Source organism: Anopheles marshallii, chromosome 2, assembly GCF_943734725.1.
Source record: "Anopheles marshallii chromosome 2, idAnoMarsDA_429_01, whole genome shotgun sequence".
NCBI lineage: Eukaryota > Metazoa > Arthropoda > Insecta > Diptera > Culicidae > Anopheles > Anopheles marshallii.
Genome location: NC_071326.1, coordinates 23574188 through 23595094, shown reverse-complemented (window position 1 = coordinate 23595094; position 20907 = coordinate 23574188). Strand labels below are relative to the sequence as shown.

The window sequence follows — 20907 nt, the reverse complement described above, 5'->3', positions numbered from 1 at the left end:
TACAAGTTTGGCCGTGAAAGGTACGGGTGTGATAGCGAAGGATGCTGCTGTTGAGCTGCACCAACCTTCCTATCCCTGCGCCATTTGTTTTTTCCCAAATGCGTATATATATCGTCGAATGTGACGCGGAAGACGTTCGGGTTCGGAAGATTACGAGCAGATACTGCGTGGTACTTTCGCAGTATGGTATTGATTTTCCGCGCTGAGGAAGGAAGCTTTCGGGTGGTTGAAATTCCGATGCGTAAAAATTGGAAAATTGCTACCGTTTTCCGGCACGCTCCGAAATATGGCCGGGATAGATTTATTGATTCGTGGTATAAGATGTTTCTATGCTTTCGAGCTTTGTTTTCCATGCTTTCGAGGAATAGCTGCAATCATGGTGCCATGCGTTTTCTGGAGTAAAGAGTGATTGTAAGTGAAATATAAATAAGACAGTCAGTCAGTTTAAGCAGTGAAGTTTCGATTTCGTAACGTTCGTCACGTTTTATAATTATTCCCCATTCCTTGCATCGCATTACACAGCAGCGACGATAAGAAATATGACAACTTTCCATTCATGATGTGCAGACGAAATAACGATATGACGACAACGGAGGCTTGTAAATACATGCCACTTGGCTGAAGTTACGCAGCAAAACTGTATGCGAGTCGCACGCAAGTGCTTAAATTAGGGCTCTTAACTCGGATGACAAAAAACAAAGTTTGGTACAAATTTCCATCACACGGTGGAAGAATTCCCTTAGAGAATATGGGAGGGATCATTTTCGTAAATGCGCAGCATGGATGGCATGGCATGCCTTGCCGTTGCTAGGAACGTTGACGAGAAGCGCAATTTCACCATATCGACGGCTTTCCCTGCTACGCTTTGACAGTCAGGCGAAGATCCCTCGAGAGTCTAATGTCTAATGCTGCTGCACGATATAAGCAAGGCGTGTTCAACAAAATTCAAGATGGATATAGAAAAATGGAAAATTTTCAACAGTACGGAAACGGCAGTCTAGTAATGGTGTAGGCGTTATCAAACGTGTTGATGTTGTTTTCTATGCGCGGTGAGAGTTATGATGATTTTTTATATGCCGTAGGAGAAAAATGGTAGCGTAAAATTGACTTTGACGACAGATGAAGTGCATAAAGAAATTAAAATTTTAATGAAAGTAATGTTGAATGTAAAGATAATTATTTTTTTTTGCTTAAATGATTCTTGAGTTCAAGCTATTATGTTCAGTTTTATATTCGACAATTTTTTAATTCGTTGTAAAATTTTCATTACAAACATAATTCAAAGACTCTACGTACATTTATCCAAAATCAGGTGAAAAATATGGATTTTGTTCTCCCTTCCACGGGGCGTTTTTTTATGATGCCGCCGATAGGCAGGATGTCGTCACAGGTACGCCTGATGTAGTAGCCGAAGCAATTGGCCAATGTAGATTAAAAATGTACTTACTTATAGTATTAAAATTTAGTAATAGTCCTGATTTTGTCACGCAAACCTGCACACAACTGTACAAAAGTTATATCGCTCTGGAACTCACTAGGGAAACATCTAAAATCCATACCAACGTACGTCATTTATAACAGATTAATCAATCGTCGTTTACAGCCGTGTACATTATTATGTATATTTGAATTGTTATGCAAATACCCGACGCTACGAAACGATCAAGATCAACAGGAAGCGGCGTATTTATGACAGCTTTATCGGGACAGGCGAACCACCGTTCAACCAGGAAACGGTTCTTTGGTGAAATACGTTGGAAAACACCGAATACGGCCGTCTGTGTCTGAAGGTGACTGCAAATCGCTAAAAACCGGTGCCTCAAGGTTGCTGCAAACGTCTAATTTATGCCATTCGCCGATCGACTCGTGCAACCGTGCCAAGAGTGTTGGACCTGTTTCATCCGACTGTGCTAATGCAACAACCACCAATGCAGCAACGGTCGAGTTCGATTAGCTCATAGGGTGGTGGGTGCGAGGTGGTAAGTAAAGCTCACACACCTACATCTCATCAGCTGGCCGTGTGGCCGAAGCGAACGCACACGGTACAAACAAATCTAAATCGCACCAATTAACCCTTTTGCCTAACGTTTGCGATGCGGAATGGGCAAAAGATTTGCCGTTAAGGGGAGGGGTGTAGCGTTCGCGAGCGTTTGTACTAAGTGTGCGATGAGCTTTAGTACAAGTAAACTCGGCTCGGCGTGAGTTAGTGCCTGCCTGTTCAGTATCGGAGAGCGAGTAACTGAGTGCTTATGCCGCTCCCTCACTCACACACACCCACAGCATGTAAAGATAGCACAGCGTGGCATTTAAGACGATTAGACCCGCCGCTAACGGGCGTAACGGGGTGCTGGGGCAGTAGTTCTGACGGTTGGAATCGGTTTCGATAGTCACCCATCGTGGTGCGATTAGTGGTAGTAAGATATATGAAAATGACCTTCAATCGCTTCTCGACCAGGCTCTGGGGGTGAGGTTCCTTTCCAGCTGGAGGAGAGAAAAAAATGGGGCGGCGGAAAGCGGGGTAGGAAACCGTTTCGCGTAACCTTTCCCTGCTGCCGTGCCGTGTGTGTTTTGTTGTTCCACCGAAAGCGGAATGACCTTAGCGCGGTAGTTGGATGGCTTTTACGCGGAGGTTTCCACGCTGTAATGCGGCCCATATAACACACGTTAGATGAAGTGGTCCGCGCGTGTCGTCGTTGTTTGCGCCGATTAGAACACGCGCTTTCGCCTTTCTCGGCGTTGTGCCCTGTGCCGATGTGATGTTGCATTTTTTTTCTGACCTCCTGGCCCGTTTGTTCCGTTACATGCGAAGCACGCGGCCAGCTAGAACTACATTTGAAGGTTTTGCGTATATTTTTACACACGCTCACTCCGAACGGTTCGCTTACGTTTGGAGTTCTGTGCGACGCTTATATCGAAGAGTGTTTCCAGCTACTTGTTACTAAGGGGAGGTTTGTGGGGGATGTAGTTTTCTTATGATGTCCAGCAGCTGAATTCTGGACATATTTGAAAATTTTACAAGTAGTTTAACGGGTTACATTTCTAATCATGGCGAAGGAAGCTAGAAAAGAGAACGGATTTTTTTAAATTATCTTCAAGGTTTTTAGCTTTTAATATATCCGTCGTCTACCGGGCAATTTTCGTAAGAAAGTTGATTAAGCGCGGAGAGTTTTGTTAATAATTAATTTATGATTTGAGTCATTAATTGATTTATTTATTATTTATTTATATGACGAAAAACCACCCACTCTATGCAAATAACTGAATAAATGCGGTTACATCACGTGGTCGTCCATTATCAGTTTGATACGTCAGCGAATGAACCTTTCAAAAAAAAAAACCCCTTTCTACATTCGATTTTAAACTGCTACCGTTACTTTCGTCCATTTCAATAGTTAGATTTCGAAAAATTTTCCTTTCCAAACCGATTTCACGCCTGCCGTTTTGCTTTCACTGAGAGCCCGCTGTGATTTTAGTGGCACCGCAACCGCACACAACCGAAACTGGGTCCCCGACCAAGCCCTCTCGCACAATAATTGGTCCGAAATGGTGTAGATTTGTTTTTCCACCACACACGATCCTAAACCCCACGATGGTGACCCTGTTTGCATGAGGTTGAATGTTTTGGGATAGTGTGGCCTCGTTTAGGACCCCGGTACGTTCACACACAAAGCGTTTTATGTCCGCAGATTGTGTCTGTGTGTGTGTGTGTTTTACATTGCACGATGAGTTGGGTTATTGTATGAATTGTATGGCGTTTTTTTCCACAAAACAGAGCAAATGAAGTAACCGTGCAAAAGTGGAAACAATGGGGAAAAAGTATGCTGGTGAGTGTCTGTTTTCCATCCATCCAAACTCAAGCCACTTCGATAAACAAATAAATACAAGGGAAATGGGCACAAGTTTGGGAAACACTGGCGAACTTCACCTGAATATTGGGACAGCGTAAAAATCGTAAAAGAGACAAGGTGCATAAATGCGAAATTTAAACGCTACACCAAGTCTTATCGAAACACTAGAACCACCAAGCGTTTTTTTTTCATTGCCGATCACTTCGGCAAACAATTTCGATGACCTGGATTATGTTTTAATAAGGTTTTAACTTCATACTACAGAAAAGATATGCAAAAGCCCGTGCATCAGCTATGGTAGAATTGTTTTTCCCTCTAAAAATTAATGTCATGAAAATGAAGCGTTCCAGTCAAAATGACTGGTGGCGGTAGTTCTGGTGTTAATTCACCTTACGCTGGAATGAAAGTTTAAGAGCTGACATCATTTCTATTCTCACTACATGTGGTGGAAAATTGCAGGCAGTGTGATGAGATCACGTCTTATTTATTTGATACTTTCATATCACGATTTCTGCTAGCCAACTCAAGCATTAAAGTCTCCAACAAACACTTTGTATCATCAACTGGTTAAGAAATAAAGCTTGTCGGAAAATGTGTCGTATTCATCCACCCTCCACCCAAAACACTTACAGATGACATTTGCACAACGTGCTAGCGTCACAAAAACAACAACAACAAAAAAAACCGAGGCTTGTAGTGTCATTGGTGTACACGAGCAGGGCTCGCAACGAAAGGGAGGTCGGCAGCGCACGTGGAGCCGCAGCTCGAATGCACGTGCGCCCATTTTTACGCCCTCCAAACCACGGGCACCCGGATCGGGTTTGTAGGAGTGTGTGAAGATCACAACATCTTTCGACCAGCGTACTTGCACGCTGTACCAAGCGGGACAGAACAAGCAGACAGTAAATGCACACCGTGCAACACCGCATCGAGAGACTGCTTCACAATCGGGCACCAAAAAAAATGGTTAGTACACTAACGGCGAGAGCAGCAGCGAACACCAACCGAATGGTGTTGGTGTAAGGGTTGGTCAAACGTCAAATGCAGCGTGCGAGCGGCACGTACACTAAGCCGAGCTTAAGTGAGCTGATCCGTTGCTCACCGCCGTGTTTTAGTGAGCCGAAGTGAGCAACGTACACCATCGAGTGAACGGCGATGGTACACGAGCGAGCGAAACAGAGCTACCGGAGGGACGTGGGCCTAGTGAACGCGGTCACGCGCGCGCACCGCTGCCTTTTTCATTGACACACTTTGACGAGCATTAAAGCGAGCCGCAAACGAAACCAATAAATGTTTGGCATCAATGGTAGGGTTTACGACTGGTTTGTGGTTCGGGTCGTGCGGGGAAGCACCTCGGGGGAGGGTGACCGGGTGACCACGATCGCGTTTTGTGAAGGCGAATTATGTTGGGTTTGCCGTACCGCACGATGATGCTCAATCTCACCTTCACACTTTGACTTTCCATCGGATGCCGAGCCATTAAAGTAGACGCTCTTCCGTGCTGAAGGTAAGCTTACTTTTTTTCTGTAAAGGCGACATTGAACCGTGAAACACAATTTGGGATGGAAATTTGAATAACAAAACACAAAACAAATAATTTGTCACAAAGATATTGATCACGGTAATCAATTGTTGATTTATACTAACTTATTATAATTTTAAAAAAAAACAATCATCCACGGTTTACGAATGAACGCCGAATGATCTTAAAGGTCCCGCTTTGTATAGATTGAAATCTATTGTTTTTGTTTCGCTTTTCGAAAAACACAGCGTAACACGCGTGAACAGCAAACATCGCGTACCTGCTCACTATAGGGAGCGTTACATCTCACGATGCATCGAACGAGATGAGTGAAATCAGCTCACTATCGCGCGAGTTGCATGAACACGCTGTAATGGTGAGTGCGCGTAAACGCGTAACGTTCGCTTGCAAGACGAATGAATGAGCGAGCGACGCGTTTTCGAATGCTGTGTGTGAAACAAGTTCGTCACACGCGTTGGTGAACTGGGTCGTGAGACACGGGACCGCACACACGTGCGCGGCAAAAGGAAAGGAGAGCACAACGCCTGTGTACGCTGCACACAATTGCAACGGCACCGCTTGCAGCAGAGCGGGCCGAAGCGCGGCCAAAACCATTGCATTATTGGGGTTAATATTTATAAATTTATGTCGACAGCTTCGCGTTCTCAAGAAGTTCGGTACAGTTTGTACACTCCTTGCCATTCGGTCGATCGGGTTAAGGCAGCTTACGGACGTTACGCCACGGTTCTGGGGGTGTGAGCGTGCATTTTCTGCCCATTTCCAAGCAGTTTGTAATGGACGTGTCTTCAAGTTGCTGTATGTCAGTGGGACATTACGCTTGAGAAGCAGGAAGTACACCAGTTGCTGACAGATTTGTGATAGGTGAATGCTTTCTGAATCGGAGTTTAACGACTTGTTTATTGGACTTTCGATTATAATAAATACTACCTTACGTAGTGAATTTCCTTCAGCACATACGTTATCACATATTCTTAACATTTACAGGGTATTCTTCCAAAATAAATTACAACTGGAATAAGAGAAAGTTCTGATGATTATTTCCAATGCGTGGTCCAATAAATAAAACAATATGTTAATTAAAATAATAAAATAGATGCGTATGTGTGACATTGGTTAGTACTGAAACAAGACATACATAAGTTCCAGTGTTACTAAGCGTTTCGCTAAGCGTTAACGTAACCGCATAACGCAAGGCATCCACCGTTGAGTGATTGTGCGGAGGGTGATGTGTGTGTTTTTTTTTGTTTGCTTGTTAAAGCCCCCAATTTAGTCCCCGCTATTTGGCTTTGGGTGCGATCGGATGCGAACGGGGATGATCGAAATCGGCACAAAAATCGGAGAACCACTGCATTGGGCCACCGCTGCCACCACCGATTGTGTACCGAGAGTGAGAGTGTGCGTGAACGTGTTTTGCTTCGCGCGAAAAGGAGGTCGTTGACGGAATGGTGGCAACCGGCGCGAACCGAACGCAAAACTCCAACGCACAACGGGGGCCTCGATGGAGTAATGCCGTGCACTGGCAGGCACACAACGACTTGACAGCTGCAATCGTGACACAGTTGCGGGCGAAGCGAAATAATGTGAAGCCAGTCGGGAGATAGCTCTCCGCGATTGGGGATCCTTCACACCACCCCACACTCCCGCATTTCCCTTTTGCCGAACGCACTTGTCAAACGCGAACCTCACCACCCATTTGCCTTTTTGACACAGGCCGTCGATGGGAAACTGTTTGATTGAATAATAATTTAGAAAGAAAGTCGTTAAAAGCTGGCCACATTGTGCCGTGTCCGGGCCGATGTGCGGTTCCCCGGCGCTGAACGATGGAAAGCATTTTCACTCGGCCTTTCACGGCGGCTTCTTATCGAAGGAGATCCGGATGAGTCTAAAGGAGGTCACCACCGATGGCACGTTGTGGTTGATGTTGTGAAAGTTCACGTCTGCCGAGCTGAGACTATGCCAGCCGGCATCGGATCCGGGGCCAGACGTTGCGCTGCCAACGGCAACCATCGAAAGCCCTCGGTGTCCGGTGCCAAATGAAAACCGGAGCGAACAACAAATACGGCGAAAAAATGTGCGCGAAGGTGAAATTGAAACAAATTTCTTCAGTTAGCCCGTGTGAGTGCGATCTTTGTACATCGTTTAGCCAGTAGGTATGATCTCCGAGTGAATGATAGTTCTTATACCATAGAGAAATAATTATGCAAAGCGCATATTGAAAGGGGGGTTTTGGTGTTGTTTAGCATAAAAAAATTCTACGGAGTTTCTACCTTGTCGTGAAGAGACATGAGACACATGGCATGGGAAATTACATAAAAATAAGCAATAACAGCCAATAAGGATAACCAGTAGTGTGTAAACATACAGCTTTCAGATAATAAAGGGCAAAACAGTGCTATAAATATTTACACCTTGCGTCATACAATGCAACCTCTGCCAGTTGCTGCTGTAAGCTTGTACACACCGCGCGGAGGCTAAGCTCCAGCGTTGTCTCTCGCCGAGGTAACGAATCGTTTCCTTTCGCAAATATACACACCCGAACACAGCTGTTCACACTGCAATTTTTGCCAAGCAGCGATAGAATGTGTTACTAGCCGGTGATCACCGTAAGGGTGATCTTATCATCCCCTCCCCTGCAATTTTTTGCGCTGCAATTGCATTTGCGTTTTAATAGGGCAGCGTGAAAATAGGACAAACAAACAATAAGGCTGAAGTGTTTGTTTTTTTTTTTATTTCCTAGAAACACGTTTTAGATTTGGTCGATTGAGGTACTGGTTTATGATTTGTCACATGCATCACTGAAGAAAATAATAATGTGGACGCCATTTGCTTAACACACTAATTATAAATAAATACAAGTGATTCAAAGAAAACATACCAACTACCATAATGTGATGCAAATCGTTAAATGTTTCTCGAAATAAATTGCACTGTAAATAGAACGACAGATTAATTTCCGTATTGTTTTGTTCCTGTTGTACCATTAAACAAATTGCTGATGTTTCACCCTTAAGCACACTGTTCCTCAAAGCTGTATCGTGCTTAAAACTCCTTAAGCAATACAGAGCAGTTGACAATTTTATGGAAGATGAACTGCACTTCCTTCGTGGGTGTTCAAATATGGGCGATAGATTTACGGCATACGCCCCATATGCCCGAATACGCTTCAACTACTCCGATATAAAGAAAAGGAATCTCCCACGGCATACAAAACCAGCAAGACCACCCCACGGAACGAAAAGTTTAAAAAGATCAACGAAGGCGTCGGGATGACAGCAGTGGGTTCCCATTCTCCTCCAGCAACGGAAGCAACGCTCAGTGTGCCGGGATTCTTCGGGAACCGGCGCGGTAAACAAGCACCGTGCAAAAGTGTAATAGACGGTGGCTTATCATTTTGCATCGCAACGGCAACAAGTAAGATTTGATCGTGCACTGAAAATTACCATGCAGGCGGAAATAACTCGTAAGGATGTGTAATAACTGGCTTGTACTGGAGGATCTGAAGCTCTGTTTGCGCTGACGGTGACGGTGAGTTTGTACACTGTGGAGCTGTGTTTGATCGTGTGCATGTTTACGTAAACGAAGCATTTGCCTACCCTTTTCTATTATCGCAAGAGGTATTATTTTCGAATAAATGCAATTTAAAATTGTTGTACTTCGATCCAATTCTGATTATTAAATATACCTCAATACGACACTCAATTCATTTTATGTGTCCACTTCTAAAGCTGAATTTATCCCCGAAACTGCCACAATGTAGGCAAATGCTATAACTCCTCCAGCAATAATGATTGCAGCGGAATCAATCGAACCCTCCCTGGTCCCTGGTGCTCCATCCGGAATAATCAAGGTTACCCAACGCGGCGACAACTGACGACATTCTAAACAAATTACGACACATCTCGGCGAGTACAGGCGGGTACGAGGAGCTGGCCGACGAGGAAGAAGCTCATCCGTGCTAGGAAACTAACATAATCTGTCAATAAGTTTCAAGGACGATTCTAACGTAAGCGGGATCGTCGTCACAAACTGTCGACGAGCATACGAACCATTCTCGTTGGCACCGCAGCCATTGGCGTCTGTCACTGTTGACGTTTTGGATGGTAAGACGATAAGTGTTGCGGTTTTTGGCTGCTGTAAAGAGGTATCCATCGCGACAAGGAACGAGAAAGATTTAATGGTAGGAAAGAGCGAGACGAGGTTAAAACATATTTCCATTCATGTGGTGATCATGTACGAGGAAGTTGTATTCCGAAGGTCATATTTAGAAAAGCATGGGAACTGTTGCACTGAATGTCGATCGAGGCGTAATGCGATCGTATGTGGTTTTTGTTCTCCAATCCATTCTGACTCATTCATGTTGGCTTTGACAGCAGAATCGAATGATAATAAGAAGTATTATGAAAACATTACCATTTTAGAAGTGTGTGTCAAGCCAGTATGCCCGGGATAAGGCAAAATACTAGAAGGAAATGCCTTGAGTAGTGTATTCTCTTCTCAGTCCAAATGCGGCTGATAGTACGGCGGATAAAGACCCATCATAATTACTATCAATCAATAACTATTGCATCAAAATTCTGTTCTACTTAAACTGTAGGCGTTTATAGGTGGATATGAAATCTTTCCACCTCTCTGAAGTCTTTACTATGCTCTAAAGCTTAAAAGGCTTAGAGAAAGCGGGAAATATTCCACATCCATTGGAACACATTTCAGATCAAATGGAAAATAATCCAGAAATGATTTGAAAACCTCCTCCCTGGAGCTTGAAAACCCCTGCCTAGTGCGGACAGTGGTAATGAGTTCATCTGAGAAAGCCGGATTCATTTCAGCTTGAGGTAGGACCTGTAGATGAGCAAGTCCATGTTACGCCGACTTTTTACATGATTGACTCATGCTTTCTTGACTCAAACTCATGCAGGATTTTTGTTCAGTTCGATTCCAAAAATGGTTCCAACTTTCAAAATTCAACTTAAAACATTATTATATCTTTCAATACGCTTTATATGCAACTATTACCACCACTAATTGTAACAAAGCATAACCATTTATACTTACACATTAAAATAGCACACAAAATAACGCATTACATCGTGCATGCTTAATTAATAAAATAACAAAGGTGCACCTGACTGCGTTGCGCTACACCGGGAGCGTGTTGCAAATTGTAACACCTTTTCGGTTGCATAATGTTAGTGCCGTGGTACACTTTTCTCACCCGTTCACATCGTATGCACAGTAAGCAAAAAAAGATGCGAGGTGATATAAATTGGGCACAAAAAAAAAACAAGGCAAGAAGATCTTCACGTCGCACGGGTGCGCGATCGGGCAAAGCGTCAAATTGCGTTAAATAAGTAGACTAAAATGGATGGCGCAAGCAATAAAAGATGATTTCTTTTTTGGCACAAGAGGATGGCTGTCTGGTACATTCGCCACCGGTAATTTAAATCGCGATACAGGCGCAGGGCGACACGCGGGACCGGCGGGAGCACTCGAAGGATGGGAATAAAATTCTGCTGCCGGTAATTAATTATGCTGCGCGATGCTCTCCCACAACCAGTGCTGTTGTGCAAGGTGACACGGAACGTAGAGTAGTCGGCTGTGCAAGTGAAACGAATGTTGAATTAGCAGAGCAATACACACGCAAATACTACAGCAGAACGGGAAAACAAAACGTCTGTGGCGTGAAGAGTGAAATAAACCAACTAAAAACAAAGCAAAAAAAACATGCATATAAAAATGGGGCATGGCGGAAGGAGAACTATAAATATTGGTCGACCACAGTGCTGCCACCACCACTACCACCAACCATCAACATCAAACCAGCTGGGAGGGGGATGGGGGGCTGCCAGTTGACCCCGGTGGATAAAGTATGTCACCAACAGCGTAGAGCCGACCCAACAAAACCATGGCCGGCGAACACAGGGAGAGTGGATGGTTTCAAGTAACGAGGAAATAAGTCCATGGTCAATTGGGCAGCGCGCACCGTGCAGCGGCGAAGCACCTTCGCGAGCCAGTGGAATAAACTGCCGAAAAAGAATGGAACGCGTGCCTGAAAGTGTATCCGGCTCTGGCTCTGTGTGTGTGTGTGTGTCTGTGTTGCGAGATGCCTTGGATCGTCATTTCGAACTCGAGGCCACTACGATAAAGCCAATGCATATGGCCAGGTGGAGCAGTATCGCTGTGCTACGGCGAAGCCCGTACGATGAAGGTGAACGGAAGATGATGGAGATAACAAAAGAAAAATAAAAGATGTCACCCAGAACGAACCGATGTAACGATGGTTTCAGCAACTAATAATTAATTTCCAGTGTCAGATAATTTTTGGAGTCAATCGTACTGGGGTAGTATCAATACTATTAAAGATACAAAAGCTAGAAATAATGTTTTGATAATTTTGAAAACGAAAAACAGAACTTCAAAGTACTTCATTAAATGTTTTAAAATATTTTAACTCTTTAAGTACTGATCTCCGTCAAAAAGTTGCGGGTTTTAATCTGCGTTCGCTATAAAAAAAAGTCGCGAAATGCTTTCCCTGCAAACAGCAATGATCATCCCCGTGTGTAACAGTTTGACATGCTCAAAACCAATCAAGTAGGCCACACTGAGCGTTTTTGAGGTAAAAACAAACACAGATGGGTGCCCATGAACACTCCGCATTGATAATACCCGGACCGAGAGAGTTGGATAATCTCAGCAGGGATTTATTATTATCTATTGTTTACAGACATATATTAAAGAAAATTTACATGATTGTAACATGTTGATCGGATGAAATATTTCAGATCATCTAACTGATCTTCCTTCCATTTGGACAATGTTAAGCATGCTGCTGCGTAATATCGGCAAACGTGATAATACTCGCCATTGCTTCTGTTTGGTTTGCATTGTAAAACAATACCAAACGATGCCGAAAGCTACATGCAATTCCAAAATACACTCGCTCAAGTAAACAGCAAACATACAAACAACATGTACTTATCACATTTGCTTATCGCTGGATTTCAACGCTGCGCCCCATTTGTGGTCCATTTGTTTTTTTTTTCGCCTTCTCGAAATGAATTCATGAATGCTGAACTGAATGTGCACACCCAGCACAAAATCTTCTGGTGCTGTATCGTAATCGCTTCACCGTTTAAAACAGCAAATGCAATGCGGTTAATGAATAATGGAAACAGATCGTCTCGCCTTCAGTCTCTTGATTCGCGTACTAATCTACCTTTCAGGCGGCAAACGAAGGCAAAGAAAGCTAAAGGGAAAACTAAAGGGAGGTGTTGTTAAATGGCAAGAAAAAAAATAAGATGATGATGAGTTAGAGCTTTTGCACCTTCAAAGTAAGTTTACAATGCAAACTGGGAGTTTCATTGCTATATATAGCCGATTCTTTTCGCAACAAAACAACCGCGAAAGGATCATTACGCAGGAAGGTAGAACGTAAGGATGCAGTTGCACCATCGGGCAGAGTACGCATTCTACGGCTGCTCCGGCGATGGCCATCCACCATCCTCATTTGGCGGTCGTTTCGAGGACGAATTCATGCATATTCATCCTACATGTTCATGTTGGATAGGTTTCACTCTCGCCGAAGGAGGACGCATCAATTGGTTGCATGTACATCGGAAATGGAAAGTCCATCCGTTGATTGTACAATCAGACGAAACAACAAGGAATAGCTTGGAAGGAAGCTTAAGTGCGTTGGAATAGCAATAGGAAATTGTATTTGGCAGTTATATTTTCAGAAATTTGTCTCCTGACGTGTGCGAAGATGCAGAATATTATGTTATTAGCTGTTATAGAAAAACAATTGATTTTACCATCAACCTTACTTACTAATCGGGGGACAAAATTCAACTGTTTTATATATCGAATATTTGATGAAAATCACAAACGTAAATAGAGCATTAGTTTCTTTTGAAATGTCAAATAAATTCACAATTTCCTTTCGTTAATTACATAATCCGTTTAGTATTCAATAACTCAAATAATCCGTTTAAAATTTAAAACTAATTTGAAAATCGATCTTTTCCGTTGAATCGATGAAAGATGAACAAGATTCCGGTGACCAAACTTCTTACGCATTATAGTGAGTTGGATGCGGTGAGAATAATGTGAGTGAGTATGAAAAAAATCGTTCACTACCGCAATATTTTTGTTCACAGGTAGTTCACCGCGACGGGTACCACTTTATGGAGCAAAATCAAAAATTAATGTTGGCACCACCAGCAGTCCTGCTCATAAATCCTGACAAAGACGCAGACGGTGACGTGTGGATAAATGATCGAACCGAGCGCGATTGAGAAGACAGCTACACCAAGCCAAGACTGCCCGATAAGTAAGTAGTAATCACATTGAACAAGCTAACTTACCTGGCCAGAGCCATCCTAACATGAGAAAGACCACCGAGTGGCAATGCTAAGGTATCCACGGTGAAGGATTTTGTTGTACCGGCGTGCCACAAGAAATAGAGGAATGTATAGCCCGCGGATGGTGTAGGCGGGCGGGATGAACGGCTTCAGCTTGAAGGGAACCAACGATCGATGCCGAAATTACGGTTTCTCTCTTTCCCACAGTATCGGCCTCCTCTTTCTGTTCAACCACGATCGATTGATCTCACCATGCACGAATTTTGCAACGGGATAACGTACCACGCACGTACCACGCACACACACTTCCACACACCACCTGTTTTCTCACAACGGTGAGAATAGCTAGCTCACCGTAGCTCACCGAAGTGGTATCGTACACACCTTCACTAACTTTGGCTGCGGCGTGAAGGCTCGGCAAACAGCTAAGCGCCTCGCTCGTGTGGTGCACCGGTTAAGCGACCCTGACACGGAACCGCACGCACGATTGTGGAGGCAACCTTTTTTTTTCTTTTCGCTTAGCTTCTACCTTCCTTCCTTTTCATTCACCACTGGTGCACGGTTTTGCTTTTGCTGTTTTGTTCGGCCTGCTTTACTATTTTTTATTATTACACTTTAGCTGGCTTTAACGTTAACGCGATGTTATTTGGGATGGAGGACACGCACCACATTTAAACGATGTTTAACTGCTTTTTTTTTTTGGAAGAAAGGATATTTTTTGCTACATATTATTACGCTGCCATGAAAACTACATACACATACACCAAGCACACAACCGTCACGAAAATCGATCAGGGTTTTTTTTAATTATTTAAGATTAAGTTAGAATTTGTTACTTTTCCCTTTTTACAACCACAGTACAATGCATACAGACGCTTAAAAGTCGCACGCATTTGATGCGTAAGCGGTGCGCGTCGTTGTCAAAGCTATAAAACATTACAATATTTTCTCTCTCTCTCTCGCACCGGTTTCTTATGCCGGGTGCGCTCGTTTCTTGCTCTCTCACTCTGACACAGTATCGGAGGCTTCAACACGCGTTTTGTTTTCTCACGTCAATGAGATTTCACTTGCGTAGCGTGTTTCCTCCAGCAGTGGAGATTTAATCTGTAGCTCCACTCTCTGATCTCTCTTTCTCTCTCTCTTTCTTTCTCTTGCAAACGCATACTGGTACAGCTTTCTTTTTTTTCCCCACCTAGTGCTGGGGCTAGCACTCGTCTTCACTCGCAACCTACTTGGTTGTACTCGTTTGTATTTTTTGTTGGTCCTCTCCGCCTCCAATGGTTTGCTTCTCACTTTCACATAACTTTTTTTTTCATTGGTGCACGTAACATTTTCCATATGTTTTCTCTGGCTTCATTATTGAAGTTCGATGCGATGTTTTTTTTTTGTATATTTATTCTCATCAACTCGACGATCGCTTTCTCCGCTGTTTGGGTAGGCGAGTGTTTTCCTCGTTTTCTCCCCCAAAATAACAAAAATCAACAACGCCGCCGTAAAACAAAATGTGCATTCTTGATCGCGAAAAGAATAGACCATTTATATGTCTTAAATATTGTCGAAAAACTGTCTAACAAAGGAAAACTTAATGTTCTACCTCGAAAAAAAACACGATCGTAAAAACAACGCACATCAAATAGATACTACAGGTGACAACAGCGTAATGCTGCAACTGCAACACTTTGTCGCTGTGACTCGCTGTCCCTGCAGTAATTTTATCTATCCTTGTTGCTCATACGAGACGCTCACGAACGATTACTTTCCCTTTGCGGTGCGTGTTGCCGCTGTTTGGCAGCAACGAAATTTGGCATCCGCTGTGCCAATTTCCACACATACCAGCGCAATCTCACTATTGCTTTTCACCTTCACCAGATTGCACGCACTCACACCTGCTGCGGATGGCTTTCCAATGGCGCTTAGCTGAGCGTGTCGCACGATCAAGAGCAGTGCAGGAAGGCTGATGATGTTTTATTTACTTTGAAGAGTAGGGAAGGCTCTTACAGGCATGCACTTTCGAATCACAAGGGCACACTAATACACGACACAGTGACTTGCTGATACTTCTTTTTTGTTGTTGAATTTGTTTCATTAAAAGAGAACCATAAGGCAGCATTTTTTTCAGCAAAGCTGATTAAAAAAATAGTTCCCAAACGCCACGGAGTAAATAATTTGGATAATACAGCATTTAAAAGCATCTTTCAAAATTGCACTTTTTGAGCCTTTTAAAAGGCACTGTGACATTGGCGCTAGGGTATGGCGTGACATTTCAACACACGTACGTGAGAAAACAAGCTGATCTCATCTCACTAGATTGTCGCAATCTCGCTCACGCATCTGCCGTTTCACTTGTCAAACTTGCACAGAGATGGCGGTTGATTGGGATCGCATCGATCGCAGCTGTTCTTATCGGCGAGTTCACATTCCTCACCACTGTCACATCGTTTGCAGATTCGTTTGCACTGTCTTCCCTCACAGCAACGATGCATTTGTGTGTGTGTGTATGTTTGTATTGTACTGATTACTTAATTAGTTTCTTATCGTGTGTAACGCCTGCCAGACGGCAAAGCCTTGCCTTGCCATTGCACAACCCTGCCGACAACTTGCATAACTAACTGACCGCCGACCGAAACCGAATAGTCAACAAAAAAACAAAAAGGGATAGGAATTTGGAGACACATGGGTGTATTGGATCGATCGTACACGCTCGCGCACTTGACACAATTGCACGCGCATGAGATTGTGAGCGGTGACGAACATACAACTCGCAACACGAAGAAGAAGAAGAAGAAGAAGAAACATAAACTGAAGCAACGGGTCAATCTACAACACGCGTCAGCAAACACTCCACCACACTGCACACTAACCCAGAATAGTAAAGGGCACACATTTAGTAAAACCACACACACACACGCACGCACTGTGCACAGTAATCGGCGGATCGAGCCAAGGTTAGTATATAAAAGCTTACAGCACACGTTTCGTGTGGTTCTCGATACCGGTATGTCGACAATAGTACACTGAAAACGCACGTGTTCAAGAGAGCAAGATAGAGAGCGAGACTTTAGAGCACGACCTCGTTTATTTGCCACTCGGCTAAAGCTGGCTCTGGGTGCCCCCGGGGTACGCCACCTGCACGTGTACATGTATAAACCTTGGGGCGTCGGAACGGCGTCCCCAAAAGCGGAGAGCCAAGAAACCTTGAGCGGCGCGCAACGAGAGGTAGTGTGTATCACGGTGTATTGTCGCACGTTATCTTCGTTGCATCCCCCATTCCCCATTTCCCCATTGCTAGTTGATAACGCAATAATATGTAAGGAATGTAACGCTACCAAACAATGCTACACTGTTGCACTGATCGATTATGCACTGCTGGCAAATCGCTCTATAATGCACGGTACGGGTACGGAGGCATATGCACATTGCACTGTATCCCGGCGCGCACACAAACACGACGCAAGGAAGGACACAGCGTTACAAATCGGTGCTCACGTAACACGCCTTGACCATGAAGGATATACGAGTGCATCCGGCCGCGCGCCACAGGACGACACAATCGCACAACAGTGGACGGTGCACACACGCGAGGCAACAACAACAACGCGTACGAAACGATTACTAGCAAACGTAAAATATTTGTAGCGCACGGGGCACAAAAGCGGCAACAGCACACACCTCTTTACCGTACATGCAGCGAACGTCGACTAAAGGGGAAGGCATACGTCGACTAAAGAGCGCCATCGCGCTGCCAAGCGGCCGGAGAACGGGCATCTACGACAGCCACCCTAGAAACGCACGCGGTTTGTATGCTCGCTCTCTGTCTGTCTCTCTCTCTCTCCCTCTCTCTGTCTGAGCAATCCCCCCCATTCGGATGAAACCAAAGCTTGCCGGCTCGCTCTCACCTTCACTTTCCCATCCACTTAAAGCTTGACCGACATTGCTCATAGCGAAAGAGATAGCGAGCGAGCGAGAGGGAGAAGATGAAAACGAGAGAATTAAGTGACAGCATGCGTCATTTAAAAAAAAAAAAGAAAAGCCGTTGCGAGTCGGTGGAGAAATGTGCTCCAAATAATCCTTTCCTTTTTGCATTTCACGGCTCCTTGCTCTCCCTCTACCACGCGTCTTATCGTTTCGCTCCCTCTTACGGTGCAGCTGCTCCAACGATCGATCGATACGATCGTCTAATTATTGGTGTTTCTTCACCGCAACGCTAGTGGGCGAAATGAGCGACACACAGCATCATCAACAATCCCACACGTTGTAATAACCCAAGCCAAACCCCCAAAGGAAAGCGCTGGTGGAAAGTTGAACTATTTCCTTCCCTTTTCCCCCCCCATTGTTCCCATCCGCTGCACAGCCGGGTGCAATGCAACATCGTGCTGCAGCGTCGCATCCATGCAGGGCAGCATCCTTTCGCGGATTGGCGCTCAAGGTTAAAATGATGAACTGGATCAGGCACATTTTTTGCTTTCAGTTCCAATCGAACTACTGCTTTTTGCCTCAATCTTCTTTTCACTTGATCTATTTATCGTATTTTATTTTGGAGGAGTGAAGGTAGGGGGTGGCTTCTTTATTGATAGTGAGATTTGCGTAAAATGCTACACTGTCATTGAAGCTGGTAATTAAAAAAAAAATGCGTTATTGATTACATTTCCATTTGTGGAAAATGAGAGGGGGTTTAAGAGGAAAACTAGAAAAGTGAGATAATCAAGGAATTCTACAGTTTCTCAGTTATAAAAGATACATTGTTGGTCTCTATTAGACAACTGCTTCGGCTCTTACACTTGGTGCTGCGTGGCAACTCTTCGACGGCAATTCTGGTGGCTGACAGTAAACAGTTGATCGATGGACATCATAAAGAGTTAGAACTGATCTAGATCATAATCAATATTTTTAAGTTGATTGCCTCTAAATTTCCTATCATCGTACGTAAGATTTTTGATAGAGTTGAAACATAAAAAAAAAATCATTGTTTTTACTACAAATATTCCACAACTTCGTCGAAATACATGAACTACCAGTAGCCCCAACTACTTCAAGGATATTCGACACTATACCGCCATTCTTCCAGCAGTACAAAATCAGTCCCAGATCTTGCTGGATGTGCCAATGGTTCCTACGTTTTCCGAAAAGAAACCACACTGGGGAAACGCACACAACCGGGCTCGCATGGAGAATAATAGGTCGCGCTGATACACGGGTGACTTCACTTTCGAAAGAGCACCACAGCCACCCGAAGCAATCGCCACAGTTCACAGACCCAGTTCAGGTCCGTGCGGGTTTCACTAGTCCGGTCAGAGAAAAAAAAGGGGTGTTGTAGAAAACGGCCACAAATGGTGGTGAACAGCGAACAGAAATGCACGAAACATGCACGGCAGGCAGGCAAAACATAGGTACGCCGATTTTCATACCTTCCCCCGCCCCAAGCATGTGCACTGCAGCCAAGAGACAACGAGATCAGAGACGCAGAAATGGGCCGAGAAATGGAAGACGAAAGTGGGAGTCTGTGTGCGGCCGTGGCACGGGGGAATCTCGTTGGAGGTGCGGTAAACAAATCTCATACGCGAAAACGGGGCGCGCGCGCGCTCGATAAATGAGGCCTTTGCCTTGTCTCTCGCAATGAGGGTGGCAACGCCAAAGGGTCACCAAAACCTCCCTCCTGCGGGAACGTGTCAGCAAATGGATGGATGGGAACAGCAGCTGGGGAGGAGGGGATGGGGCAGAAAAACTCAACCCATTTTCCTTTTCCTTCCATTGCATGCTGACCTCTGGGTGGTTTCGAACCGCCAGCATACAGCCGCTGGACGCGTTTGGTTGCCCTTCGTGCACTTCCGGCGGCACGATGCGGAAATGGGAACACAGCGTTTTTCGAGCACTTGAGTAACGCGATGAAGGTTTGGTGTTGACGGATTTCTTGCTGGTACTTCCTCCTTTATCTCAGTAGCAGCTTCATAACATCGTCGGATATGGTTTGCCGTGCATATTTTCCGCACACTTACACTAGCAGCATCTAGTTTATCGTGTGTAGAGAGGATGCAATGGACATTTTGTATGCGCTATACAAATGAATATTAATTACTGCAATTAATTATTTTACTACAAAAAGTTTTACTATCCACGAAGTTCATGAGGCACACCGGGTAAAAGTTAATCGCCAGGTTTGTACAGTGAATTTGTTTCTACTCGACCTATCCTTTCGTACGATTTAAGGAAAATTTTTAAAAATAAAGGGATAAACATTGAATTAATTACTGCTTCAACATTACGGCCTCTGTGATGTCCGCCAATCAGTAGATTGTCGGCATCTGAGGAAGTGGTTTAAGGAGTTACCCAATGATGGTTAAAATTAACTACTTTAACATAGCTGGAAAACAGCATAAAAAATATTCGATCTCTGTTTTTGTCCCACATTTATTTAATTGTTTAAATATATCCCGGATATGATCGTTTTCAGACTGACAGGGTGTGCCAACACCTGAATTGTTTTATAAATAAATTCGCTGTTCTACAGACTGAAAAGGGTAGAACCCTTCTCATAGTGCATAAATGCCACTTTCAATGATACAGTCAATACTGAATTACATCGGAAAGCGGAACGAAGACGAACATCAATTTATGGTTGTGGACTATGCCTTTAACCCATGATGTTTTATGTCCACATTGGATTCAGATTACACCTTCTCCACTCAATTGTGCCAGTAGGATTACACTCGAGGAGGATGGGAATTTATGGTGAGACGATAGGAATGTGACGCTACAGCCGCTAACCGTATTCCATTTCCTACTTGTACAATTACAGACACGTACAGTGTCGGTTTGGTATGTATCGAAACATGAATGCCCTTGGGGGTTGTTTTATGTACAAGATTATGTGTTGCTTTTTCCTGTGTCTCGGCAAACATGTTGCAAATAATGCTATAGAATAAATGTTAATAACTCTTAACATCTTGGCTGCTGACAATTGACTGCGATATGTTACTGTCTTTACTAAATTGATTGAAAGGACTTCTTTGGATTAAACTATATCCACCTCAAATATCCCATTTCACCAACTTGACATGTTCTAATTTTTTTTTGAACGATATAGTAATTCCAGTTCTTCGTTATCGGACACTCTAAGTGCTCTCCGCAAAGCGTGAGATAGAAAAAAAACGAGACGACTTCA

The 20907-nt window shown here is 44.0% G+C and overlaps 1 protein-coding gene across 1 annotated transcript in view; it reads right to left on the bottom strand.

The window, feature by feature from the left end:
• LOC128715770 (protein roadkill) overlaps positions 1 to 13775 on the bottom strand; it is a 73945-nt gene extending 60170 nt beyond the window's left edge. The window contains exon 1 of the mRNA XM_053810688.1: positions 13752 to 13775. Within this exon, the coding sequence (XP_053666663.1) occupies positions 13752 to 13765 (14 nt within the window). The 5' untranslated portion in view covers positions 13766 to 13775. The remainder of the gene's footprint in view (positions 1 to 13751) is intronic.
• Between the last annotated feature and the right edge of the window lie 7132 nt (positions 13776 to 20907).